At 39.0% G+C, this 27861-nt stretch overlaps 2 protein-coding genes across 3 annotated transcripts in view; one reads left to right on the top strand and one right to left on the bottom strand.

The window, feature by feature from the left end:
* The window catches only part of ZNF599 (zinc finger protein 599), a 65843-nt gene that overhangs the window by 27339 nt on the left and 10643 nt on the right, over positions 1-27861 (bottom strand). The window contains exon 4 of the mRNA XM_089902932.1: positions 559-26368. Within this exon, the coding sequence (XP_089759058.1) occupies positions 24843-26368 (1526 nt within the window). The 3' untranslated portion in view covers positions 559-24842. The remainder of the gene's footprint in view (positions 1-558; positions 26369-27861) is intronic.
* Positions 553-14355, top strand: ZNF181 (zinc finger protein 181). Of its 2 annotated transcripts, none has more exons than XM_022585776.3 (5): positions 553-1587; positions 2248-2325; positions 6554-6674; positions 6918-7016; positions 8336-14355. In XM_022585776.3, the coding sequence occupies exons 1-5, from the start codon at positions 568-570 to the stop codon at positions 9820-9822; spliced, it is 2805 nt and encodes a 934-aa protein (XP_022441484.3). In that variant the 5' UTR covers positions 553-567; the 3' UTR covers positions 9823-14355. The 2 variants fall into 2 exon arrangements, with proteins under 2 accessions (XP_022441484.3, XP_022441485.3); XM_022585777.3 differs by having other exon boundaries at positions 6921-7016; positions 8336-14354.

The raw sequence follows: 27861 nt of genomic DNA, 5'->3' as shown, positions 1-27861 counted from the left end.
AAGAGATGTGCAATTCTCAGAGAAGGAAATACTGAAGCCAACAGACACGTGAAAAGATTCTCAATCTTATTAACAATAAAAGAAATGCAAATTTAAGCCACAATGAGTTATAATTTGACACCTAGCAGATTTGTAAAATTTGAAAGTTTCACAAAAATCAAGTGCTGGCACTAACAGTTGCCAACCAAAATAACTATAAACTATGGCAGGAGTACAAACTGGTACAACTTTGAAAAAAATGTCACTGTTTAATAAAGACATAAAAAGACATAAATGGGAATATACTTTGCACTGGCAAACCTTTCCTTGTTACATACTCTAAGCCTTGAGAGGAATCCAGCTGATGCCACAATGTTTTTAAAAACCACTGCTGCTATAGGGACTGAATACCACACTCACAAGATATACCAAGGTGGACGCATTACCTCGTGAATCTTATGCATATAAGTACTTGATATATGCAAGAAAATTCATAGTGATACTATTTATAATTTTTAAAAAATAAGTAAAATTTAACTTACTTAAAAAAAAAAAGTAAAGGCAACAACACAAACTCACAACAGTAGAATGCTCTGGCCTAGATACATCTTTGTCCAGGGCCCGTGTGGGTGGGCTGGGCAGTCAGAGACTAAGAAGCGCTTCTGGGGCCGGAGGAGGGTCAGAGGAGTGTTTTTTCCCAGGATTGAGGGTCTCGGTCCTCAGTGCCCTCACTCGAGTCTGATAATCCTGAGTCCTTCGAGGACGTGTAATGCACATCACAGCGGCAGTCACTGTCGTAGCGAAGACGTGACCCCTCGAACTTCTGGGAAGTGTCATTGGTCCGCAGACAGCAAATGTAACAGCCCGGACACAGGGCATTTGGGAAAATACAGTCCTGGGCAAGCGGGCGCCAAATACTCAAGACCTATACGAGCTGGACAGCGTGGCAGCAAACTTTTGTATGAGAGGAGACCTTCGGTTGGTAGAGGCCACTTGGTGTCCCGCACTAGCAAGGCTGCCCTTCTCCGGGCCGGACAACATCTGTGCGAGCAGAGGAATGACCCGAAAGACGTTTCGCGGCCGCATAATATTCTGGGAAGTGTAGTTTCGCGGTTCGGGCGCCATTGTCTTCACAGTGCATGTAGACGGCTGCCGTTGGCTCCGGGAAGCAGAGTTCGCCAGAAACGACTGTTCTCCTCCCGGTACTTAGCGTGTGTGCCCGGTAGAGCAGCCCTGCTGTGTAATTTCTCACACAGCCCAGGCTGTGGTCTCGCGGTGCGCCGAGATCGCGCGGTCGCAGTGCCTCCTGGGAAGTGTGGTTTTTTGGGAGGCGACCGTGCGACGCACCGGCAACTTTTGTATGTGACGCGTAGGAGTCTGAGAAGTGCAGCCGACCGTGGACTCCGCTTTTGGCCCGCCCCGCGGTCGTCTCCGGCCCTGCGGCGGAATTCTCGGTCCTGGAATCGCGGAGGACTCTGGGCAGCGCAGCTCCCGCAAGGCGGGAGGCCATTGTCCGCTGCAGCGATCCGGCGCGTTAGGTACAAGGAGGTGCCCACTGTGGACGGCCGCGCACGGCTTCGGTGCCGGCGGGCTCCGCTGAGGTTTAAGGCAAGTGTGGGTCCCGGGAGGGCCGCCGCAGGCCTCGTGCTGATGGCACCCGGGCGCTGGGCATGGCAGCCACAACGTCGCTGGTCCCAGGGTCTGCCCCGCGGTGTGAGCCCAAATAGGCCCCTAGCTTTTCTGGGCCTCTGTCATGCTTTGTAAAAGGGGAGTAAGGCTGGCGCTTACCTCAGAGCTGTTGCGAAAAGGAAAAGGGAGAGCCAGTGTGCGTTGTACGCACTGAAAGAAAACGCCATCTACATTTAAAAAAAAATCCAGTGTGTAAACCTTGAACAAATTGCTTTAATATCGCCGAGTTTCAGTTTTCTCAGAGTTTAAAAAAAGAAATCTGGAATAATGTGAATGCCTACTATGCATAGTGGTGAAGATCGAAAGAGCTCTTATTTAACAGTGTTATTACTGTTGTTTTATGAGTTTGTCACATATGTATATGATAGTTGATTTACACGCAAATGGCACCTGGTTACCTCTTGCCTAGGGAAAGGTTAGAGCCCTAGAAAGTGATTCCCAGGTAACCTCTTGCCTAGGGAAAGGTAGAGCCCTAGAAAGTGATTCCCAGTGTGATTCTCCATGCAGGTGTGTCCAGAGCTGCAAGATAAGCCTGATTTTTCATGACTGCTTTTTCCTGTCCTTGATCTGCCTTTTCAGGCACTGCCCTTCTATAAGAAGAGAGCCTGGAAAGAGAGGACTGTGTTGACTTTTGGAAATTGCAGAGTCATGTTTCAGGTAAGTTGGTATGTCCCCAAATCTTCCTGAAACACCTACTTATCAGGACTCTTTGAGTGTTTGCTTTGCCTTTCCTACCAGTTCCCACCTCACAGAGTCCTTTTAGGGACTGGATCTATGATTCCTTTCATTATAGCACAGGATGTAGACTGCAGAACTCCAAAGTACTGTCTTCTCTCAGTGCTTCTGTTTTCTACCAGTTTCCTGCTAGAAGCCTCTGAAGAGTCTTGAGCAAAACTTTTTTTAAAAATTACAATTCAAAGTTCAAGTTTGGAATTATTTGCTTTGTAGTTGTCCAAACTGTATCATGTGGTCTCAATTAATGGTGTATGTCAGTCCTTTCAGTCGTTCAAGTCGAGAGGTTTGGAGTCATCCTTGAGATCTCCCTTTCTCTTATAACTAACATTCAGACACTCTAGTTGGATCTAAAATATACACAGTGTATCTACACAATCTGACCATTAGTTACCCCATCACTGCCACTACCACTGCCACCCTGGTACAAGCCACTTATATTTTGCAGTAGTCACCTTGCTGGATTCCCTTCTTCTGCCCCTGACCCTCTTCAGTCTCTTCTCAATACAGCTGTCATAGAGATCCTCTTGTTATATAATATCCTGTCATTCCTCGGCTTAAAACTCTTTGGTGGCCCTAACTCATAATAGAAGTCAGAGTTGGGTCGTGACATAAAAAGCTTTGTACAGTTAGGCTCTCTTATTACCTCCCTGATCTCATCTTCCTTCTCTGTCTCTTTGTTCCCTGTGAGCTCCAGCCACACTGGCTACTGCCTCCAGGCCTTGGAATCTGCTGTACCATCTACTTGGAATATTCTTTCCCTGGACATACACAAGCTTGCATTCTTACCTCTGTATCTCTGCTCAGGGGTTACTTTCTTGGTAAAGCCTCCCTGAACACCTATTTAAAATTGCAGTCACCTTCTCTCGACTGTCACTTCCACTCCTCCATCACTGTGTTTTCATAGCACCTGTCACTCACTAGCTGATACACTATGTGTTTAGTATATGCATACACTCATTGTTGTCTCCTCCCACCGGAAGGGATTTCTTTTCTTTTTTGTTGACTGTTTTATCTTCAGTGTCCAGAGTGGTATCTGGCATAAAACAGATGCTTAGTAAATAGCTATTGAGTGAAAGAGTGATGAGAAAATGATGGGACAGAATCATGGCGTGGAAGTGAAGCCTGCACAGGAGAAGGTATGAGTGGCAGATGTGTGTGTTGGGCAGAGTCTGTTTCTTGGGTATATTAGATAATTAGAATTGAAAGAACTTTTTTTTTTAAGTAAAAGCTAAAGTGAACTAATTGCCAAAATCACTCATGGATTCATTTTCTAAACACTTAATGAAGTACCTGTTAGGAAGACTCTTACATAGGTTTGGGTGTACACTGACATGCAGGATTTCATGATCTCGTGCAATACTGTCCAAGAGAACTTTCTACAGTGGGGGTAGTGTTCTATTTGTGTACTGTCCAATGTGGTAGCCACCAGTGCCGTATGACTATTGAGTGCTACAGTGACTGAGGAACTGAATTTTTAATTTTATTTAAATTTTATTTAAATTAATTTAAATTTATATAGCCAAATATGGGGGCTACTGTACTGAGCAGTACAGGACTGGTAGAAAAGTAAGAAAGCATAAGAAATTAAGGTACTTATTTAATATCCTAAGTTCTGGGGACAAAGGTGAATTAACGTCCCAGGCTGCTCAGGCAATTGAAGGGGAAGAAAGAGTTGAAGCATCCCTGGGGAAGCAAGGCTGGAGTTGTTTCAGTGTCTCATAGTACCAGGGCGGCAGAGGTAGAAGTGAAGTTATACCAAACTGAGAAAACACCTTGCGTGTAGGTAGAGAGGCCCAAGAGTCTTTCAAAGAAGTGCAAAAATTTTGTACAGCAGTGGTTTTCAAAATGGGGTGACTTTATCCCCCTTAGTCCCACTCATAAGGGACATTTGATAGTGTCTAGAGACATTTTCAGTTGTTATAACTGGGGGTGGGGGTGGTTAAGGGGAGTTGCTACTGGCATCTAAAGGGTGGAGGCTAGGGATCCTACTAAACATCCTAAAACGCACAGGACAGCTCGCACAATAAAGAATTGTCCAGCCTAAAATGTCAGTAGTGCCAAGATTGAGAAACTCTGATTTAAATAAAGATCAAAGAGTATCTATTAGATTATGTGAGGTTTCTTCTCTAGACTATTAATACAATGATATTCATTAATATCAAAACTTAAAATGTAAAATATCTTTGCATTGGTGGAGTAAAACATAGTGTTTTATTCATTTAATGTAGTGTTGATTTTTTAATTTGGCTTATCATTTGGGATGTTTAAAAGCTAATCATTTAAAGACCACTGTGGGGGGCTTCCCTGGCGGTCCAGTGGTTAACTTCACCTTCCAGTGCAGGGGGTATGGGTTCAATCCCTGGTCAGCGAGCTAAGATCCCACATGCCTTGCGGCCAAAAAACCAAAACATAGAAGCAATATTATAACAAATTCAATAAAGACTTTAAAAATGGTCCACATCAAAAAAAAAATCTTAAAAAAGAAAAAGACCACTGTGGAAAATAGGAAAAGATGGAAATTTTCTCAGTTCATATGATAAGGCTAGCGTAACCCTAATACCTGGCTAAGAGTAAATACAAGTGGAAAAAAGAATTTTCCCTGGTGCCAAAAGAGAGACCTTCTCCCCCTCCCTTTTCTTAGAGTGTTTCCTTGAGAAAAATCTGTAATTGTATATCCTTTCCCTCTCCCTTTGAGATGCTTGTTCATCTTTTTCAAAGCTAAATAAGCCTCTGCCAGTTTTGCAAAGCATTAAAGTCTTTCTTAAGGGCCTTGGAGCCATCTCTTCAAAATGGAAACATGAAGGAAGATGCACCCCTATCTCCCTATCTGTATGGGAGTTTAGCCTAGACTCCTGGCTGCAGATTCTAACTACTTGCTTGTCATAAAGATATGAGTTTTAAAATTTTTCTTTGGGGTAAAGGCAGTTAACACAGATGACTACCCCAATTACCAAGTGAATTTAGGATGAACTATGTGTAGCAAATGATGCTGTCAAGTCCTCTTACTTAAGGACAGCTTATCATTTACTTTGAAAACATGTGTAATGGATTGTATCTGCCTGAGTTTATAAAAGGGTGAAATTTCTTTCTGTCCTTGGAGTCTCATTAGTGATTACCTGTGAAGTGCATTATAGTCTGGTTTAATGCTTATTCAGTAATAAAACTGTTATTTTTTTACACTGTAGAGAGGATTTTCTGCTTGGTAGATTTGATTTTTAATTATTTCCCTAACACCTGATGAAGGTAAATTCCCTCTTTAAAACCAAAGACCAGTGTCACTGGTGAACACGTGTATTAATAAAATATCCAAATAAAGTAACAGAATATTGAATCTACACCTGGAGTGAAAAATTTACAATAGCCAAACAATGCCTATTTCACCAGTGAAAGGTAATAATAATGACATTTTAAATGCATACTTTGTTTGCACATATTTTAATTTGACTAACCAGTAAGCTATTATTAAACATTAAAAATTTTTCTAAAATTTTGCTATTTTAAATAATACTGTGAATGAGTACTATTGGGAAGAAATCTATTTTCTTAGAATATTTTCCTTGAAATGTGTCTTTTTTTTTTTCTTTGCCCTTCCTTTAAGGTTCTATTCAAGGACTACCTATGGCATGAAACCATCCTTCAGTCTTCTTGCCCAGGGGTCTCAAATTATTTTAATTATAGATTATGAATATGACGTTTAATTATGTACCATAAATATTTTTGCTTTTTGTTTATAAATTGGTTATGAATGTGTCTATCTTTAATATAAAGGTGTCTTTTTATTATGAACCTATTGGATTCTTCTTTTTTTTTGAACCTTAATTCATGTTCTTTTACCTGGCACATAAACTATAAAAAACAGAGCTAAGCACTTGACTATATGCCAAAAGTTGAATGCTGATTTTGAAAAATATTATAATTCTATACCCTGCTCTCCTGAAGCAGAGCTCTTATATTTATCTCTTATCCTTATTGTATAACAATGCCAAGCACATAATTATCCAGTTATTAGTTAACTTAGATCAGATTCCTGATCATTGTCACAACTGCTGAATCTTGTTCCCTTTCTTCCACTGCAGGGTAATTTTACCTCTTAATCAGTGAAAAAAGAGGCCAGGGCTATGGTTGAGCCTAAATGTGTTTGCTATTTCAGGTGACATTTAGTGATGTGGCCATAGACTTCTCTCATGAAGAGTGGGGATGGCTAGATCCTACTCAGAGGAATTTATACAAGGATGTGATGGTACAGAATTATGAGAACCTGGTATCTCTAGGTAAGCATATCTCTGCCTCCACCCCAATGAGGGAGATCTTTCTTCTGCCACTCCAAATTGCTAGAGATCCTCCTTAGTAAATGTTCTGAGGAAATGTATAGCTCTGTTGTGTCCTGCCTGAAGCTTATCTTCTCGTTTCAGTGAACATCCTTCAGACCTTTCTTCGGTCCCTTTTTTGATGATAGTCTCTCCTCCATGAAGGCCACAGCTTAAACAATGTTTGTTCTATATTTTTCCTGTAAGCAGGTCTTTCCATACCTAAGCCATACGTGATTGCTTTATTGGAGGATGGCAAAGAACCTTGGATGGTGGAGAAAAAGCTGTCAAAAAGTTTGTTTCCAGGTAAGTCATGGTGAATCAGGCAAAGGAGATCTTTGTTTAAAGATGCTTGTAGAAAGTATGGAGGCATTTTCGTATATTTTAGGGATACTGTCATCAGAGATTCCAAATGTAACAAAATTGAGGGATCCTTAGCTTAGATTTCAAAACAACCATTCCTCTATCCTAAATTATTATTTTTCTGTATTACTCATGTCATCTCATCAAAAGTGGAGGGTTTTGGCATCATAATAATTCAAATTGTTATTTATTTGAAATGAAAATAAGGCAATTATTCTTTTTGAGTCCACTTAAGGAAAAATATACAAATGGTTTTAGGCTGAAAAAGCTGTCAATTAGATGGAAAATGACTTTTCCCCTAAGGCAGAACTTCAAAGAACAAATATGAACATAAGTGTTAGAGGAAGTAAGGGATATATAAGAAGTTTTCTGAGAACAGTATTTTCTTTATTTTTTCTTCTGGCTGCGTTGGGTCTTCATTGCTGCGTGTGGGCTTTTTCTAGTTGCGGTGAGCGGGGGCTACTCTTTGTTGTGGTGCACGGGCTTCTCATTGCGGTGGCTCCCCTTGTCGGGGAGCACGGGCTCTAGGGCACGCGGGCTTCAGTAGTTGTAGCGCACAGGCTGTAGAGCGCAGGTTCAGTAGTTGTGGTGCAAGGGTTAGTTCTGTGGCATGTGGGATCTTCCCAGACCAGGGCTCGAACCTGTGTCCCCTGCATTGGCAGGTGGATTCTTAACCACTTGCCACCAGGGAAGTCCAGAACAGTATTTTTTAATGTCAATAAATATGATTTCACACAGATACTACATAAACTCACAAAGCTTAAATCTTTCTGAGCCATAAAGAGTATTTAGATTATTTTGTTTTCATTGTAGCTGTTTAGCACAGTGCTATATATTCTTCATATTAAGCGTACTAATCTGACAGCAAATTTAGATTAATCGAACATTGGAGAACCAAGGCTGTGTGAGATAAAATGTAGTCTTTCACATAAGTATAGGCACAAAATGTTGGCTTGAGATCCAGAATGCCTTCTGCATTTTCTTTCTGATAGTTTCCTTTTTTCCCCCAAAACTAATTGCCTATATTAACCCATTTCCCTTATTATACTCTGTTCCTGCCTCTGTGAGCTGTCTGTATTCTCTGTGCTGCATTTGAACTTTGTTCAGAAATCATTGAATATATGAGAGTTGTCAGAGCCATGTGTCTTGGGGCTTAGAGGGGAATGACTTTATTTTTTATCCAGTTCTCCTATTTCTATCATAGAAGTTTCTTTTCAAGAAGTTCAGAAAAAGCAGTGTTTTGCTGTCTTGATATATTACAGATTGGAAATCAAGATGGGAAAGCAAAGAATTATCAATGAAGGAAGATATTTATGATGAAGATTTTCCCCAAATGGTAATAATGGAAAAAACTATAAAACAAAGTCATGAATTTTCAAATTTTAACAAGGACTTGGATTATATAGAGAAGTTGGAGGGGAAGTGTGAAAATCAGGTAGAACATTTCAGACCAGTGACCCTCACCTTTAGAGAAAGTCCCACCGGGGAAAGTGTTTACAAATGCAGTAAGTTTAGAAGCATCTTGCCTTTAAAGTCTATTCTTTCTGAACCACAGAGAATTTCTGCTGAAGGGAAGTCACATAAACGTGATATATTTAAGAAGAGCTTACCAGCAAATTCAGTTATAAAAAATGAGAATATCAATGATGGAAAGAAACTTTTGAATTCTGATGAAAGTGTGGCAGCCTTCAGCCAAAGCAAATCTCTTACCCTTCACCAGACTTTTAATAGAGAGAAAATCTATACATGTAGTGAATGTGGGAAAGCCTTTGGGAAACAATCAATCCTTAATCGCCATTGGAGAATTCACACAGGAGAGAAACCCTATGAATGTCATGAATGTGGGAAGACTTTTAGCCATGGCTCATCCCTTACTCGACATCAAATAAGCCACAGTGGAGAGAAACCTTACAAATGTATTGAATGTGGGAAGGCCTTTAGCCATGTCTCATCACTTACTAATCATCAAAGCACTCACACTGGAGAGAAACCATATGAATGTATGAACTGTGGAAAGGCTTTTAGTCGTGTTTCACATCTCATTGAACATCTGAGAATTCATACCCAAGAAAAACTCTATGAATGTCGAATATGTGGGAAGGCCTTTATTCACAGGTCATCTCTCATTCACCATCAGAAAATTCACACTGGAGAGAAACCTTATGAATGTAGCGAATGTGGAAAAGCCTTTTGCTGTAGCTCACACCTTACTCGACATCAAAGAATTCACAGTATAGAGAAACAATTTGAATGCAACAAATGTCTGAAAGTCTTTAGCAGCCTCTCATTTCTTATTCAGCATCAGAGTATTCATACTGAAGAAAAACCCTTCGAATGTCAAAAATGCAGGAAATCCTTCAGCCAGCCTGAATCACTGAATATGCATTTGAGAAACCACACTAGGTTGAAACCTTATGAATGTAGTATATGTGGGAAAGCCTTCAGTCATAGGGCATCCCTGTTTCAACATCACAGAATTCATACTGGAGAGAAACCCTATGAATGTATTAAATGTGGGAAGACCTTCAGCTGTAGTTCAAACCTTACTGTACATCAGAGAATTCATACTGGAGAAAAGCCATATAAATGTAATGAGTGTGGGAAAGCATTTAGCAAAGGCTCAAATCTTACTGCCCATCAAAGAGTACATAATGGAGAGAAACCCAGTAGTACAGTAAGTGTGGAAAAGCCTTTAGGCCATATAAATCACTATACATGTGAAAGATCATATAAGAGAGAAACTGCATAAATGCAGAATTTGTCATAATATACTGTAGCCATCGATCCTCCCTGATTGAAAATCAGAAAATCTATACTGGAGAAAATTCTTATGAATGTAATGAATATGGGAAACTCTTTAGCAATGATACAAGCCTTATTGTCTATCACAATTCACACTGTAGAGAGACTATATGAAGGCAGTAAATGTGGGAAAGACTTTAGCCAGCATTAATCCCTTAACTGACATAAGTAAATCCACACTGGGGAAAAACCCTTTACATGTTACAAGTATGGGAAAGACATTAGGTGATATGAATCTCTTAAAAAACATTAAACACATACAGGAGAGAAGCAATATGAATATAAAAATTGTGGGAAGTCCAGTTAAAATGCATCCCTCATTTTACATCAAAGAACTCACACTGGAAAGAAAGCTTATGTAAGAAATGTAGCAAAGTGTTCACTAAGCATTCTTAGCTTGCTAGACATCAGAAGATTAATGTTAGAAAAACCTGAAGGATTTAGGAATTACGTGTAAGTCTTTCTTTGCAATGATGCTAATTTGTAAACAATTCTACAGGAGAGCAAACAAGCATATTATAAATGAATATGCATATCTTATAGTAGCAGCATGCATTTTACTCAAGAGTCCTACATAGAAATTATCTTTAGCTAATGGGCATGTGAAGATATTTAGTCACCCAGTGGATCCAGTAAATGTTATAATTGAAAATTAAAGTTGCAACAGAAGTAAAAAGTGGTGTGAATAAAATTTTTGGTCTCTAGTAAAATCATTTTGTATATATTGGACTCTTTCACTGACACACTGATACTTCTTACAAAATTTTCCACTACTTTCCTCTTGAAGAATTAGGATCAGCTTTCCTATATAGCCTTCAGTGGGAGACTAACAAACCTAGAAAAAAATGGCCTGATCTCTGAGCTAAGAATGTCTCTATTTTGATAAGGATAATCCACAGTCCATTTCCAGTTGGCTTAACTGACACATTTTAATTTTTACAAGTGCTGTGAGAACATAACCAAGAAACTATACATACTATGAGGGATTAGAGCAGAGAGGATGTGCTTTTTAATCCAAATCCTAAGGAATGAGTCCTAATTACAGTGATCCTCCATAACTGCAGTTTCTGCATCTGCAGATTCAACCACTCGCAGTTGGAAAATGTTAAAAAAAAGTTTTTATCCAGAAAGTTCTAAAAAGAAAAACTTGAACTTACCAGCTGCACGCAGTTATTTACATGGTATGTACATTGTGTTTACAACTACATGGCATTTACATTGTATTAGGTATTATAAGTAACCTAGGGATAATTTAAAGTATACAGGAGGATGTGCCTAGGTTATAGCAAATACTATGCCATTTTATGTAAGGGATTTGGAGCACCTGCGGATTTTTGTATCCATAGGGGGTGAGGGAGTATGTTGGTCCTGGAACCAGTCCCTCACAGATGCTGAGGACAACTGTATGTAAGGCACACACGCTCTTGGAGTTCATTCTAGGCAAAGCAGACAAGCAAGTTCTATCATGTTTTCTGCATCCAGAATACATTATTCAGTGTCTAGTTTCAAGTTTTGTGGCTTTGAGGTACTACTGTTGGCAGCAACGCTAGTAACAGCAGCAGTCATTTCCCCATCCCTTGATCATTGTTATGGGAGGTTGGAATTTACTAGTCCAGAGCTGTTCCCATTACTTCTCCAGCCTGCTCACCAATTTTGAGAGCACTAGTATCCTGCCACATATCTTCTTAAAATAGTTTTTGTTTTCTACACTGAACCTTGACAGATAATTATAAGGGGGATGGCTTCAAATATAAGTTTCAGATAAGAAATGGAATAGCCTTACTGGCTTCACAGTTTCCTTTCTTGTGACTGGAAAGGTGATACAGATCAGTGATTAGGATTGTATGGACACAGTTGCAAGTAAAGGGCAGTTATATAATTTATATTTCAGATTATGTTCTCTATGGCATTTGATAGTTGTAAGACATTATTTTAAGGAAGAATATTATATTGCTGATATAATTCTGGTATGGAATGAGTAATAGGGTTTCCAACTTTAGACAAAATATTCTACTCTGGTACATATGCTACTTTTAACAGAAAGCTAAGAGGTGAAGGCACATAGCAATTCTCACCAGGTATAGTGGGTTTGGAATGGGATGGTGAAGTTTTAATATTAAGCAGAAATTTATCTTTCCTTTGATTTTGTTTTAGTTATAAGATTTATTTTGACATTCTATGGCATGTTGAAGGATCTTCGAGAGATTTATAATTAAAGGAGTATGGGATGGTATCAAACAAGGATAAGAACATTTATAATTATGGATAGACTGGCCCCTAGAAGTATATTTAGTTGTGCAATAATGGCGGTAGCTTTTTGTTTCTCCCGTGCTCTGTCCTCTGCTCTCCTAAGCGCTGATACAGCAAAGATGAAGTAGTCCTTTAATCCCCCAGATTTTATTTGCTTTCACTACACATAGTTTTATGCCATCTTGTTATTTTGTTATGAGGATTCATCCAAATACTCATACTTTGTCATTTAAAAAGCATGAGCATACACGATAATGTTTTACAATTCTTGATTTAAAGTGCCTTCACAATAATACTGAACTAGGAAAAGAAAGCCAGAGACTTAAATATTTGAGATAGTGACGGTTTTAAGAAAGCAGTAAGAGTATATACCTGAGATCTTAATGATGTTATAATGTCACCAATGGAGAATCATGCTCAGTCTTATCTCTTAACCATTTCTTGATGTGTATGAAGAGCACAGGCTCTGGAGTCATGTTACGTGGGTATAAAACCAAGTTACGTGTATACTGGCTTTGTATGACCTTGGACAAATTACTTTGCTGCACCATGCCTAAGTTTCTCCATCTGTAAAATGATGATAATATCTCAGGATTATTATGAAGATTAAGTGGGTTAATTGATGTAAGATGCTTATAATGCCTGGTACCTCAAAAGCACTAAAATAAATATTAGCTATTAATTTCATCATCATTATCTTCACATGGCTGCTTCATCATTCTGGTCTCAAATGTCACATCTTCTAGTGGGTCTTCCTAATCACCTGTCACCCATCTACTTACTGTTTCACCTTTTGGGGGGCTCTTACAAGACACTCCCATTTGCTTCCAACAAATCTTCCTTTGGTATTTGAACCATCTTGCAGGGGAATATATTTATTATCCAAAATACTCTGAGGAGACACAAAGGACACTGGATAGGAAAAAATGAGACAAGCACACAGGGCTGCAGGAAGATGGGAGGGTGTACTACACATGTGTTTTGGAGAAAGAGCAGAATGAAGGAGGCTCCAGGTCCCTGTGGAGAAGAAGTGAGGCTTTGCCCAGTGAGACCAGAAGCCTAAAGGTCTTCAGCATCACCTCTCAGTACAGGGTCCTTTGAAATGAGTGCAACTGCCTTCAGTGTTCCTGAATAGAGTTTACAACCATGTTATTGAAGGTCACTGATGCCTGGAAAGTTGGAGTAGCTTCAGTAGCCTTGGGCTAGTCATATGTTGCTGGAGACAATTGTGCAGTCATTCGTTAAAATCCTGAAAGAACGAAGGCACACATCACTGAGCACTTTGTGGGAGACTAGCTCTGTGTTGGGCACTGAAGGGGAGTCAGATACTACCTTTTAAACAGGATGCAATTGTGTTAGAGAAAAAAATGCCTATGATTTCGTTGATGAAAGAATGACAAGGCTGTGTGGCTTGAGGGGCACAGAAAGTAAGTTCTGGCATTAAAGATGAATAGGGAAAAAATTATAATGGTAACAAACAATATCGCTAGCAGCAGTATTTTAGTCTCATGGCTGTATACAGTGCACTGTGTACCTACACTGTATGCTGAGAACTTTGTATGCAGCATTCAAGCAATTAAATATTCCCAGCTCTGGACCCAAATTCCCAGGTTTGAATCAGCCTATTGGTACTGACACTTGCTTTTCATTAATCTTAGAAAAGTTACTTCATTTCTCAAGCTTTGATTTCAGCATCAAAACAAAAAAAATTCCCACTTCACCAGGTCGTTGTGAGAATTTATTTATTCATAAAGCAAACAACGGAGTGATTGGCACATGTAAGTTGTTTGGTGTGTTTTTCTTTTATTAATCCTCCCACAAATGCTATAATCTTTTCTATGGCACAGTCAGCAACCTGAGACTCAGGCAGCACTAGCAAATCTCCCAGAGTCACACATCTCAGGAACACAGGCTGAATTTGAACATCCAGTGAAAGACATACAGTTGCCTCCTGGCAATATTGTCTCTCAGAAGGTCAAGGTTCTCTTTGCAATCTCACATGTCCTCTCATGCCTCCTTGAACAAAAAATATTCCCTTTGACCATGTGGTTCGTTCAGCCTAGAGTGTTTCCAATATCTATCAAGTTCACCTGCCAGAAGGACTACTGCCTACCTTACAAAGTTCACTTTAGGTGTCTGACAATAATTCCTCAGGCAAAAATGGAGAAAATTAGAGATTAAAAAAAAGTAATAAGGCACTTGGAAAACAAAGAGCAAGTTGGTAGAAGTTCCTCCTTTCCAGTAATTACTTTAAATGTAAATGGATGAAACTCTCCAATCAAAAGACAGAGACTGGCAGAATGGATTAAAAAGCCAAACATCCAGCTACATGCTGTCTATGAGCGACTCACATTAGATCCAAAGACACAAATAGGTTGAAAGTGAAACAGTGGAAAAAGCTATTTTATGCAAATAGTAACAAAAAAAAGAGCTGTGGTGTCTATACTAATACAAGACAAAACAGACTTTAAATCCAAGATTACAAGTGACAAAGAAGGTCATTATATATTAATAAAATGTCAACACAGCAAGAAGATATAGCAATTATAAGCATTTACACATCTAATAACAGATCCATCAAAATATATAAAGCAAACATGGAAAGAATTGAATGGAGAAACAGTTCTACATTAATAATGAGAGATTTCAATACCCCACCTTCAATAATGGATAGATCAACCACATGGAAGGTAGGTAAAGAGACAGAGAACTCAAGTCAATAAATGAACTACATCTAACAGATAAATGACACTCCACCCCCAAAGTGCAAAACACACATTCTTCTCAAGTGCATGTGAGACATTCTCCCAGGATAGATTATACATTAGGCCACAAAACAAGTATCAATAGATTTTAAATGATTGATATCATCATACAAAGTAACTTCCTTGACTACAGCCAAATGAAATTAGAAATTAATAGGAAAACTGGAAAATTCACAAATATGTGGAAATTAAACTGCACACTCTTAAACAACTGCTATGGTCTGAAAATTCATATGTTGAAATCCTACTGCCCAATGTGATGGTATTAGGAGGTGGGGCATTTGAGAGTTGCTTAGGTCAGGAGGGTGGAGTCCTCATGAATTGGATTAGTGCTCTTATAAATGAGAGCCCACAGAACTTCCTAGCCCATTTTGCCATGTGAGGACTCAGTGGGAAGTCTGCAACCAGGAAGACAGCCTGACAATTCTGGCACACTGATCTCGGACTTTCAGCCTCAAGAACTGTGAAAAATAAATTTCTGTTGCTTGTAAGCTACCCATTCTCTTGTATTTTGTATAGCAGGCTGAATGGACTAAGACAAAAATCCATGTGTCAAAGAAGAAATCACAAATTGAACCAGAAAATACTTAAAGACTTATGAAAATGAAAACACAACATACCAAAATTTATGGTACACAGCAAAAACAGTGCTAGGAGGGAAATTTATAGCAGTAATCACCTACATAAAAAAGAGATCTGAAATCAATAACCTAACTTCACACCTTCACAAACTACAAAAAGGACAAACTAAACCAAAAGCTACAGAAAGTAGGAAATAACAAAAAACAGGGTAGAGATAAGCCAAATGGACAAAAGAAAAACAACAGAGAAAATCAATGAAGCCAAACGTTGGCTCTTTGAAAAGATCAACAAAATTATTAAACCTTTACCTAGACTAACAAAGAGGAAAAGAGAAAACACAAATAACCAAAATCAGAAATGAAATTGGAGATGTTACCACCAACCTTACAGAGATAAAGAGGATTATAGTACAATATTGTGAACAACTATACACCAACAAATTAGATAACCAAGCAAAAATGGAAAAATTCCTTGGAACAGAAATTACCTATATTGACTCAAGAAGAAATAAAATATTTCAAAAGACCTATAAGAAGTAAAGAGATTGAATCAATAATCAAAAACCTCCCGACAGAACAGTTCTATACCAGACTGCTGCACCAGTGAATTCCACCAAACATTTAATGAAGAATTAACACCAGCCTTTCTCAAACTTCCAAGAAATTGAAGAGGAGGAAACACTCCATAACTTATTCTATGAGGCCAGTATTTTTCTGATACCAAAGCCAGATAAAGACATCACAGGGAAAGAAAATTACAGACCAATATCCTTTATGAATATAGATGTAAAAATCCTCAACAAAATATTAGCAAATTGAATCCAACAGCATATTAAAAGGTTTACTCCCCACGACCCAGCAATACAAGGGTGGTTAAACATAAGAAAATCAATGTAATCCTTCCCACTAATAAAATGAAGGAAAAACCCCCCACATGATCATCTCAATTTATGCAGAAAAGGCATTTGACAAGATCCAACGAACTTTCAGGATAAAAATGCTCAGAAAACTAGGAATAGAGGGAAAATTCCTCAATATGATAAAGTTATTTGTGAAAAACCTACAGCTAACATCATACTCAAAGGTGAAAGACCGAAAAATCAGAAAAAGACAAGGAAGGAGACCTGCTTTCACAGTTGCTATTAAGCATTGTACTTGAAGTTCTACCCAGAGCTATAAGACCAGAAAAAAAACGTCATCCAAAGTGGAAAGGAAGTTGTAAAATGATCTTTTTTTTTTTTTTGCAGATGACATTATCCTCCTATACATTAAAAATCCCCAAGAACTCACAAAAAATAATAAAGCTAATAAATGGATTCAGCAAAGTTGCAGGGAAAATCAATACCCCAAAATCATTTGTGTATCTATAGAATAGTAGTGAACAACCCAAAAAGGAAATTAGGAAGCTCCTTCTATTTACAACAGTACCTACAAGGATAAAATATGTAGTAATAAATCTAACCAAGAAGGTGAAAGATTTGAATGCTGGAAACTAAAAATACACTGCTGAATGAAATTAAAGACCTAAATAAATGGAAAGATGTCTCATGTTCAAAATAAAATAGGAAGACTTAGCATTGTTAAGATATCAGTATTACCCAAAGGGATAACAGATTTAATGCAATTCTTATCAAAATTCCAACAGCCCTTATTGCAGAAATGGGAAAGCCAATCCCCCAATTCATATGAAATTGCAAAGGCCCCCAAATAGCCAAAACAATCCTTTAAAAGAATAAAGTTGGAGGACTCATATTATCCAACTTCAAAACTTAACAGTGTGGCACTAATATAGAGACAGACGTACAGACCAATGAAATAGATTAGAGATCCCAGAAATAAACTCTCACATATATGGTCAATTAATTTTCAACAAGGATGATAGGACCATTCAAGGGGAAAGGACAATCTCTGAAAAAACTGCAGAGGAGGAAACACTTCCTCATTCTATAATGCCAGAATTGCCTTGATACCAAAATCAAAGACACCATAAGAACACAAAACCAAAACTATAGACCAATATCCGTTATGAATATGGATACAAACATACTCAGAATACTAGCAATAGACACTTCTCCAAAGAATATACATAAATGGCTAATAAGCACATGAAAAAATGGTTAGCATAATTAGTCATTAGAGAAATGCAAATCAAAACCTCAGTGAATTGCTTCTTGGCCTTTTGGCTAAGATCAAATGCAAAACCACGAGACACAAGTTAACACTGCCAGGATGGCTATAGTAGAAAAAGAAAAAAAGAAAAAAAGAAAGGCAAGTAAGTGTTGGTGACGTTGTGGAGAAATTGGGACCCTTTGTGCATTGCTTGTGGGAATGTAAAATGGTACAGCCATTGTGGAAAACAGTATGGTGGTTCCTCAAGAAGTTAAATATATTTATAGAATTATATTTTTAAGCAGTTCCAATTCCAGATATACATTCAAAAGAGTTGAAAGCAAAAATAAAAACAAAAAACAAAAAAGAGTTGAAAGCACGGACCCAGTTGATTAGGACTCAGATAACTGCTCACGGATATTTATAGCAGCATTATTCACAGTATCCATAAAGGCAAAAAACAACCCAAATTTTCATCAACAGATGAATGGATAAACAAAATGTGGCATATACATACAATGGAATATTCTTCAACCTTAAAAGGAATGGAATTCTATGCAGGCTACAATACAGATGAACCTTGGAAACATTATGCTAAGTGAGATAAGCCATACACAAAAGGACAAATGTTTTATGATTCTATTTATATGAGATACCTAGAATAGGCAAATTCATACAGACATAAAGTAGAATATAGGTTACCAGAGACTGGGGGCAGGGTGGGAAGGGGAGTCATTTTTTAATTGATACAGAGTTATTGTTTGGGATGATGAAAAGTTTCTGTAAATGGATAGTGCTGGTGGATGCACAACATTATGAATGTATCAATACTTAATACTATTTTTTTTTTTTTTTTTTTGCGGTACGCGGGCCTCTCACTGCTGTGGCCCCTCCCATTGCGGAGCGCAGGCTCAGCGGCCATGGCTCATGGGCCCAGCCGCTCCGCGGCATGTGGGATCTTCCCAGACCGGGGCACGAACCCGTGTCCCCTGCATCGGCAGGCGGACTCTCAACCACCGTGCCACCAGGGAAGCCCAATACTTAATACTATTAAATTGTACATTTAAAAATTGTTAAAATGGTAAAATTTATATTATATATCTTGCAATAAAAAATGAAAGGAAAAAACCCCCAATACACAATACACAGCTAGCCTTCTTTATTCTTGGGAAATTAGATGCTACATCTTAGATTCTAGCAGAAGTATGGCAAAAGGGAGAAGCCCAAGCAAATTATCTAAATCCCATATGAAAGCATATATATTTCAGGGTAATTTTCAGAGTGCCACAAACCATACCTGCTAGCTTTTATCTCCAAAAGAGATACTTTTGTAACTGAGCTAACCTATCTCTATTAGGACTCACTAGTAGATAAGTTAATGGAAATTACACACCAAGACTGAACATGTAAAGAAAGAGGCAGAACAAAGTTTGTAAGTGGTCACCAATTACACTGAGAAAAATCTTTGTAAAAGGGTGGCAGGTTCCAATATGTAATGACATTGCTTAATTGTTTATAGTTTTATTTCTCCTTTAAAATTATTTTTGTAAGAATAATAGTCTCATACAGGATTACTCATTAATAATTAGTATTTATGTGAGAAAACAACCAAGTCTGCAACCATTTGTTGATGACCTTAGTTTGCTATATTATATAATGATTTAAATTTTGTAATTGATATGGAAGATAACAACTCATTTCCTAGTTGTAAATCATGTGAGAATTGAGGCAGTAAAAATAAGGCCCAAGACAAGGACACAGGAAATGTTAGGATAATATGTGAATTTTTAAATAATTGAATGAATCGGTAGTTTACAACATGTGGCCCCTGGACCAGCAACATCAGCATCACCTGGAAACCTGGGAGAAAAGTGAATTCTCAGGAGATTGTTCCTGGCAGAGAGGAACATCTGAACATCTGATAACTGGATAGACTGGGCTTTAGGGAGAGAAAGAAGGTTTGTTGAGTAGAGGTAGTTTTGGGTGGCTGGGAGTATATTCATCAAAACAGAGCAGGGAGGGATTGGAGCATAAGGTATCTTTCCTGACATAACAGAGGTCTGGATTTCATCCTAAGAACAAAGAGGAACCTGGAAACAAAGGGGCACCTTCCTCATGCGCCAGGGACAGACTGGGTCAATAAGGGAACAAGTGCTGGGCATGGCTATGGTGCACTGAAGAGTGGATCCCACCTCCAGGAGTTACTGTTGCAGGCACCCAGCTTCTACTACAAGGTCTTCCAGTTTCTGCAAAGAAGCCCAGGCTCAGAGACAGTGTAAAACTGCACAGATTCTCCATGGTGGGAACTGATTCATATTTTTTTAAAAAACAAACCCTTTGAGGAGCCTTAACCTACACCTCTAGGCCCCATGTAGACTCCCAGGTAGTACCTGGTTAAAGACAGAACTGAGGGGCTTGGTCCTACAAGCAATCCAGTTATGCTTCCATATATCAGACCAATGCAAATAGAAGAAACATGGATAGATTACTATTTGTAACTGTACAAATAGTGTAGCCTTGATGAGGTTTCATTTTATTAAAACATAAAAGTTGATCACAGTGATCACTTGAACCCCTAGGAGACATATATGAGGGCAGACCCACAGGTGCCTAAATGCAGAGAATTGAGAGAGGTCTTGATGGTCCTTCTGAGGACTCCATCTTTCACAAGCATTGTCGGAGTTGTCAGTTTACATTTATGTAATTTTTTTTGCAAGAATGCCAGTCTCCCTACTAGAATATTTACAGAAATACAAAAATATTCCCAAATCACAATGTCTGACATCCAATCAAAAATAAACAGTGATACACAGGAGCAGGAAAATATAACCCAAAATGAGAAGAAAAATCAATCACTTAAAACAGGCACAACATGAAAACATGCTCATCATCACTATTAGAGAAATGCAAATCAAAAGTACGAGGTACCACCTCACACTGGTCAGAATGGCCATCATTAAAAAGTCTACAAATAATAAATGCTGGAGAGGGTGTGGAGAAAAGGGAACAATCTTACACTGTTGGTGGGGATATAAATTGGTGCAGCCACTATGGAAAACAGTATGGAGGTTCCTCAAAAAACTAAAAATAGAGCTACCATATGATCCAGCAATCCCAATCCTGGGCATATTCCCAGACAAAACTATAATTTGAAAAGATGCATGCACCCCTATGTTCATAGCAGCACTATTTACGATAGCCAAGACATGGAAACAACCTAAATGTCCATCAACTGATGAATGGATAAAGATGTGGTGTATATACACACACACACACACACACACACTGGAATATTACTTAGCCATAAAAAAGAATGAAATAATGCCATTTGCAGCAACATGGATGAACCTAGAGATTATCATACTAAGCGAAGTAAGTCAGAAAGACAAATATCATATGATACCACTTATATGTGGCATCTAAAATACAACACAAATGAACATACCTACAAAACAGAAACAGAGTCACATAGAGAACAGACTTGTGGTTGCCAAGGGAAAGGGGGGCGTGGAGGAGGGAAGGATTGGGAGTTTGGGATTAGCAGATGCAAAGTAGTATATATAGGATGGATAAACAGCAAGGTCCTACTGTATAGCACAGGGAACTATATTCACATCCTGTGATAAAACATAATGGAAAAGAATATGAAGAATATATATATGTATTACTGAATCACTTTGCTGTACAGCAGAAATTAACATTGTAAATCAACTATATTTCAATAAAAAAAAACAGGTGCAGAATGACAGATAGTAAAAGTAGAAGACATTAAAACAGAAAAATTTATTCCATATGTCCAAGAAGCTAGAAGAATGAACATGTGAAGTAGAGACATGAAAGACATAAGGAAGACCCTAATCCAACTAAAAGAGATAAAAACTATAAATTATGATATGAAATACACTGGATGGGATGAAGGGGAGAGTGCACATAGAAGAAAAGATTAGGAAACTGGAAGATGTAGCAGTAGAAACTATTCCAAATGAAGCCAAGAGAAAAAAAAAAACACCAAATATAACAAAATTCATCAGTGATCTTTAATAAGCAATCCTTATTATTTGCGAATTCACCTATTCACTGAACTTTATTTGTAACTCCCAAATCAATACTCATAGCATTTTTGCAGTCATTTACAGACATGTGCAGAGTGATAAAAAATTTGAAGTTGCCCATCATGCATGTTACCAGCTAAGGTCAAACACGGTGTCACTCTGCCTTCTGGTGTCAGCTTTCATATTATAAAGTGTCCTTTTCGCAATCTCTTTAGTGCCACACTTTTTTGAATTTTTGTGCTTTTTGGGTGATTTTGCTGTTGAAAATGGCCCCCAAGCACAGTGTGAAGTGCTGTCTAGTGTTTGTAGTGCAAGAAGGCTATGATAGAGAAAATACACGTGTTAGATAAGCTTCATTCAGTCATGACTTATGCAGCTATTGGTTGTGAGTTCAATGTTAATGAATCAACAATACGGCACATCCAAAACTAGGAAGAGGAAATTCACCAGTCTCTACATGTGGCCACTCCAGAAATGTTAAAAGTGTCAGGGGAAACTCTGACTGAAACTGACTGCCCTGGCCAGGCAAGATAGTAGCCACTTGTATGAGTTACAACAGGAGGTCCTGGTAAGGAATGCGGAACTAACAAGCTACCACCAACTGGAAGAATTCGGGAAAGGTCAAAAGGAGAAAGGAGACACCAGTCCATATGTCCTTCCAACCTCCCAGAATCCTTCTCACTGGAATCCATCTTGGCTGAGCAATGCGTGTGCCAACAGGAAGGACCCTGAATCAGAATGACTGGCCAGAGACAACCCAGAAACTAACCCCATTTCCATAAAACCCGAGATTGCAAGCCACGTGGCAGAGCAGTTCTCCTGTTTTCCCTTACCCTGTTGCTCTCCACACGGGGAACCCCTTCCCAATAAAGTCTCTTGCTTTGTCAGCATGTGTGTCTCCTCAGACAATGCATTTCCAAGTGTTAGACAAGAGCCCACTCTCGGGCCCTGGAAGGGATCCCCCTTCCTGCAACAAAAGTAACATCTATAGTAGTGTAATGAATCTAAGAAAAAGATGGAAAAGTGGCAAAAGCTGTGGATTCATGAGATGAAGACTGACTGAAAAAAAACAAAACAAAACTGTACAAGACAGCATTGAAAATACCCACTCCAACCTAAACGATCTTTTCATACCCCTAAATACTACATGTTATCCAACCTATCAGGACATAATAAAAGCACAACATGAGGGAGCTTTTTAGCAAAGTTCTCAACACCAACAAAGAAACCACCATAGGACTTCCCTGGAAGTCCAGTGGTTAAGACTGTGTTTCCACTGCAGGGGGTGCGGGCTCAATCCCTGGTCAGGGAACTAAGATCCCACGTGGTGCATGATGTGGCCTAAATAAATAAATAAAAGAAACCACCATGATGGACTACTGGATGTCTGTCACCATATGCACTATTAGTGTGTTGGCACAGCCTGGGATAATAACAAGCAGACTACTATCATTAACTGTTACGAAAATGCTTGGCCAGACTGCCTGAAAAATTTCAAAGGCTTTGAAGGTGTTACAGAAAATATAAAGGACAGTGTCAAACACATAATGCATATCACATGGCATATAAGTAAAAAAGGCTTCAATGACATGACGGAAGACATGGAAGAAATTCTGGCAGAGAAGGAAGTGGAACCCACCAACAAAGACCTGGAAGAGATGGCAAAACAAGGCAACAACCTCTCCTTTGGTTTTCCTGGGTCAAGCCAAGGTCAGATTAATCCACTCAGGGCACTGCCCCATCACACATCCTGCAGTTCTATCAAAATCAGAGTTTTAGTTAATGTTTTTAATTTTGGTTAATTTTCAATTGTTTGTAGGACTTTCTTTGCATGACTGTACTGTAGAGCAGTGTACTGTATTTACATGTTTACTTGTTTACTGTATTTACTGTGTTTACATGTTTATTTTATATGAGTACTGCATATGTGTATTGTTTGTATGTATGACTGAGTGAAAAAGTTAAAGCAGTACAGTAACAATACACAAAAATGATATAATTAAAATATTTTTTATTATAAGGAAATATTGGATGTAACATAAGAAACATTTATTAAATAAGGTATCTTTAAAAACAGAAAAAAACTCCATAAAAGATTACGTATTGGGACTTCCCTGGTGGCGCAGTGGTTAAGAATCCGCTGCCAGTGCAGGGGACATGGGTTCAATCCCTGCTCCAGGAAGATCCCACATGCTGCAGAGCAACTAAGCCTGTATGTCACAACTACTGAGCCTGCATGCCACAACTACTGAAGCCTGCATGCCTAGAGCCCGTGCTCCGCAACAATAGAAGCCACCGCAATGAGAAGCCCATGCACTGCAACAAAGAGTAGCCCCTGCTTGCCACAACTAGAGAAAGCCCATGCACCACAACGAAGACCCAATGCAGCCAAAAAAATTAAAAACTAAATAAATAAAAAGATTATGTACTGATTGGTTGATGAAAATGTGAACAGAGGCTCACAGGAACTTAAACCTGTATTGCCACTAGGAGCAATGGTTCAGTATTCACTAGTTCAGTGTTTGTGGTGAATTTATAGAATATAACTACCATGAATTAGAAGAATTGACTGCATATGTAGGTGTGTATGTATATGTATTTCATGACTCAGGCCTTATATTCAAGGGTAGACATGACAGTGTTTTGTAACAAAGAACTTTTAATAAATGTTAGCAGAGCTGCCCCAATGGTCCAATTCTCCTGACTATGGATATATAAGAAAACACATAAAGGTGATGAGGCCTTTTGATGTCTCCCTCTTCATCCTCTCTGCATGTGCACACACACAATTGACAAATTGTCATAGCCTGGCATGGAAATCAGAACGCAGCCACACATGCACTTCTCTTTCCTTTCTTCTACATCTCTTTGTTCTTTTAAAATACTCTTGAGATGGATTTATAGTATAAACATAGGAAGAACTGTTGCTGACATTTTCCTCAAATGCATGACAACCACTGAGTCTCTCTCGTGGATGATTCTCAGGTGTACTGTAGAGCTGCAGGCTGGGTCAATTTCTAGATGACCTGCCACAAAAAGCTTTCACAGAGATGAAAATTATGATGTTTCTCTTCAGATACTGAGTAAGATATTTCTCTGGCCAAAAGAGTTCCCTGAATAGTTATACTCAAAAGGAAAGGTATTTCACCAGTATGAGTTCACTAAAATTGACTGAAGTGAACACATTTGCAAAAGGCCTTGTTACATCTTTTAAACTCTGGTGTGAATCTTTCGATGGTGAATGAAGGATGAACTATGGCTGAAGGCCTTCCCACATTCACCACATTCAAAGGGTTTCTCTCCAGTGTGAGTTCTCATGTGTTGAGTTAAGGCAAAGTTGTCACAAAAGGCCTTTTCACATTCTTTGCACTCATAGGGTTTTTCTCCAGTGTGGATCCTATTATGCCGAACAAAATTTGCAGGTTGGGTAAAGGACTTTCCACATTCTCTGCATACATAAGGCTTTTCTCCAGTGTGAATCCTCATGTGGCGAGTAAAAGAAGAGCTATAGTAAAATGCTTTAGCACACTCTTTACATTCCAAGGGTTTTTCTCCACTATGGGTCCTATTATGTCGGATAAAAACAGAATGGTGTGTAAAGGCCTTTCCACATTCACTGCACTCGTAGGGCCTCTCACCAGTGTGAATCCTCATGTGTTGAATTAAGGAAGAGCTGTCACAAAAGGCTTTCCCACATTCTTTGCACTCAAAGGGCTTCTCTCCAGTATGGGTCCTCTTATGCCGAATGAAAGTGGAGCGGTGAGTAAAGGCCCTTCCACATTCGCTGCACTCATAGGGTTTCTCTCCAGTGTGAATCCTCATGTGTTGAGTGAAGGATGAGTTCAGGCAGAAAGCTTTTCCACATTCTTTGCACAAAAAGGGTTTTTCTCCTGTGTGGGTCATATTATGCTGGATAAAAGTGGAGCGGTGAGTAAAGGCCTTTCCACATTCACTGCACTTGTAAAGTTTCTTTCCAGTGTGAATCCTCATGTGTTGAGCAAAGGAAGAGCTGTAGTAAAAAGCTTTCCCACATTCTTTGCACAAAAAGGGCTTTTCTCTAGTGTGAGTCATATTATGCTGGATGAAAGAGGAGCGGTGGGTGAAAGCTTTACCACATTCTTTGCACTCATAGGGCTTGTCTCCAGTGTGAATACGCTGGTGCTCTGTGAGGTGAGACCTGCGTTTGAAGGCCTTCCCACACTCAATACACTTGTATGGCTTTTCCCCAGTATGAAACCTCATATGTCGAATGAAGTCTGCCATATAACGACAGGCTTTCCCACATTCACTGCATTCATATGGCTTCACTCCAGCGTGAATCTGTTGATGCCGAACAAGGGCCCAATTCTTGCTAAAACCTTTTCCACATTCCTTGCATCTGTAGAGATTATTCCTTGCATCAATAACAGGGTCTCCTCCTGGTTCTTGGGAATCACATTCATGCACAGCATCTCGTGTAGTGACTTGCTCCTGTAAAACCCTTAAATAAAGACTATCATCTGTCTCAAAGTCATCATGTTTATGGCTCAACTTCCTAGGGCATGTCTCCTTGTGGATGTCTGTTCCTGGCCTCAAGTTCCCTTCCTGCATTTCTGACAGTTTTTCCTGATCCCTTGCTTGCTCCAGCCTGGAATGCCTTGAGGCTCCATGTGTCACTCGTTCCTCAAAAGGGGCTCCCTCAGTGAGGACCAGGTGAGAAGCAGTAAGCTCTGTGATCTCAGGTTTTGCTTTTTCACCTGAAGGAAATCCAATATAAGAAAGGTGCCTATTAGTGATGTCAACACAGAACAAAATAAATTACCACTTTAGTGGAAGAATGAAGGTGAAAATAAAGCCTCTACTGTCTATGGCATTTTTACATCTTTTAAACCCAGGTTTAAAATTTCTTTCTTTACTGATCCTTGGACTCTTGACATCTTTAAAAGGTAACCCAGGAGGAAAATCTGGTGCAGAATAGAAAATCTGGAGTGGAGACTCCTCCTCACTCTCCAGAATGGGGTAGGGCGGACAGAGTAATGATAATGACTGTGTTCCAACATCTCATAGTGCTATGACAGCACAGGGAAGGTGGACCTAACTTGGCCCAGATGGAAGACAGAAAGAGGTCAGTGGAGGCTACCTGGACAAGGTGCTACATGAGCTTATTTCTAAAGATGAGTAGGAATTCCCTGACAGAGGGGTTAGGAGAAAAATTGTAGCAGGTGACTGAAAGTACAAAGGTTCAGGGTTTTGAGAGAATGTTGAATGCCAGGCAAAGAGAAGAGGATGACAGGATGGTGGAGAGGGAGGCAGGGAAAGAGGAGAAACAAAATCTCAGGATTCTGGAGTGTGTGAAAGTTGGGGCAGGGGCAGTGATAAGCAACTGGGTGCAAATATTGAGTCTATTATATCTAGTAAAGACTAGGTGAACAAACTCAAAATAGATAACATTTAGATGAAGTAAACCAGAAAACATATCACATTAATGAAGATTTATATGAAAAGAGATTAATAATATAAAGTTGCCAATTTCCCTCAAATTCATCTATAAATTTAATACTACTTCAGATAAATCCCAGTAGGGTTTTTCATGGTTATTGGCAAGCTGATTGTGGAATTTATATAAAATAACAGAGAGACCAGGATATCTCTGAAGAAGAATAAAGCAAGGGGACTTGCCCTTTGAGGAATTAGGATTATGATGAAATCATATACACCAAGGCAGTGTGATGTAGCATAGATATAAGATAAGCTGTCAAATTGTCAAAGGAAAAAACAGAATTGGAAGCTCAGAAATGTATATATGGAACTTTGATATATGACAAAAGCAGCAGAGACGCCAGTGGAAAAAGGAAGGAATACAGGAAGTCCCCTACATACGAACCTTCAAGTTGTGAACTTTCAAAGATGCGAACGAGGAGCTTACTAATGAAGACTGGATGGAATTGGAGGCTCAGAGAAAGAATGAAGAGAGACAACAGGAAGAAGAAGTAACTGAAGAACCAAAGAGATTCATGACGCAGGAAATGGCAAGGGAATTTTCTTTATTTGAGGAGGCACTGTTAGTCTTTGAGGCACAGGACCCAAACGTAAACAGTACACAAAGGTTGCAGCAGCCATTCAGAATGCAATCCAGTGCTACCGTGTCATCTATGACAAGAAAAAAAATAGCTACTATCCAGACATCATTGGATCATTTTTTTCAAGAGGGTAGACAGAATTGAATCCAGCACGGAACCAGAACCTGTGC

Source organism: Delphinapterus leucas, chromosome 20 (genome assembly GCF_059928025.1).
Source record: "Delphinapterus leucas isolate spDelLeu-1000000601 "Yukka" chromosome 20, BTC_Dleu_Yukka2, whole genome shotgun sequence".
NCBI classification, from domain to species: Eukaryota; Metazoa; Chordata; class Mammalia; order Artiodactyla; family Monodontidae; genus Delphinapterus; species Delphinapterus leucas.
This window is presented reverse-complemented; position numbering and strand designations above follow the sequence as displayed.

Bases quoted from the DNA above. Each gene is read 5' to 3' on its own strand.
- ZNF181 (XM_022585776.3), top strand. From the start codon at position 568: ATGCTCTGGCCTAGATACATCTTTGTCCAGGGCCCGTGTGGGTGGGCT. The intron at 1,588-2,247 runs GCAAGTGTGGGT...CTGCCTTTTCAG, and splicing joins GGGCTCCGCTGAGGTTTAAG to GCACTGCCCTTCTATAAGAA. The intron at 2,326-6,553 runs GTAAGTTGGTAT...TTGCTATTTCAG, and splicing joins ATTGCAGAGTCATGTTTCAG to GTGACATTTAGTGATGTGGC.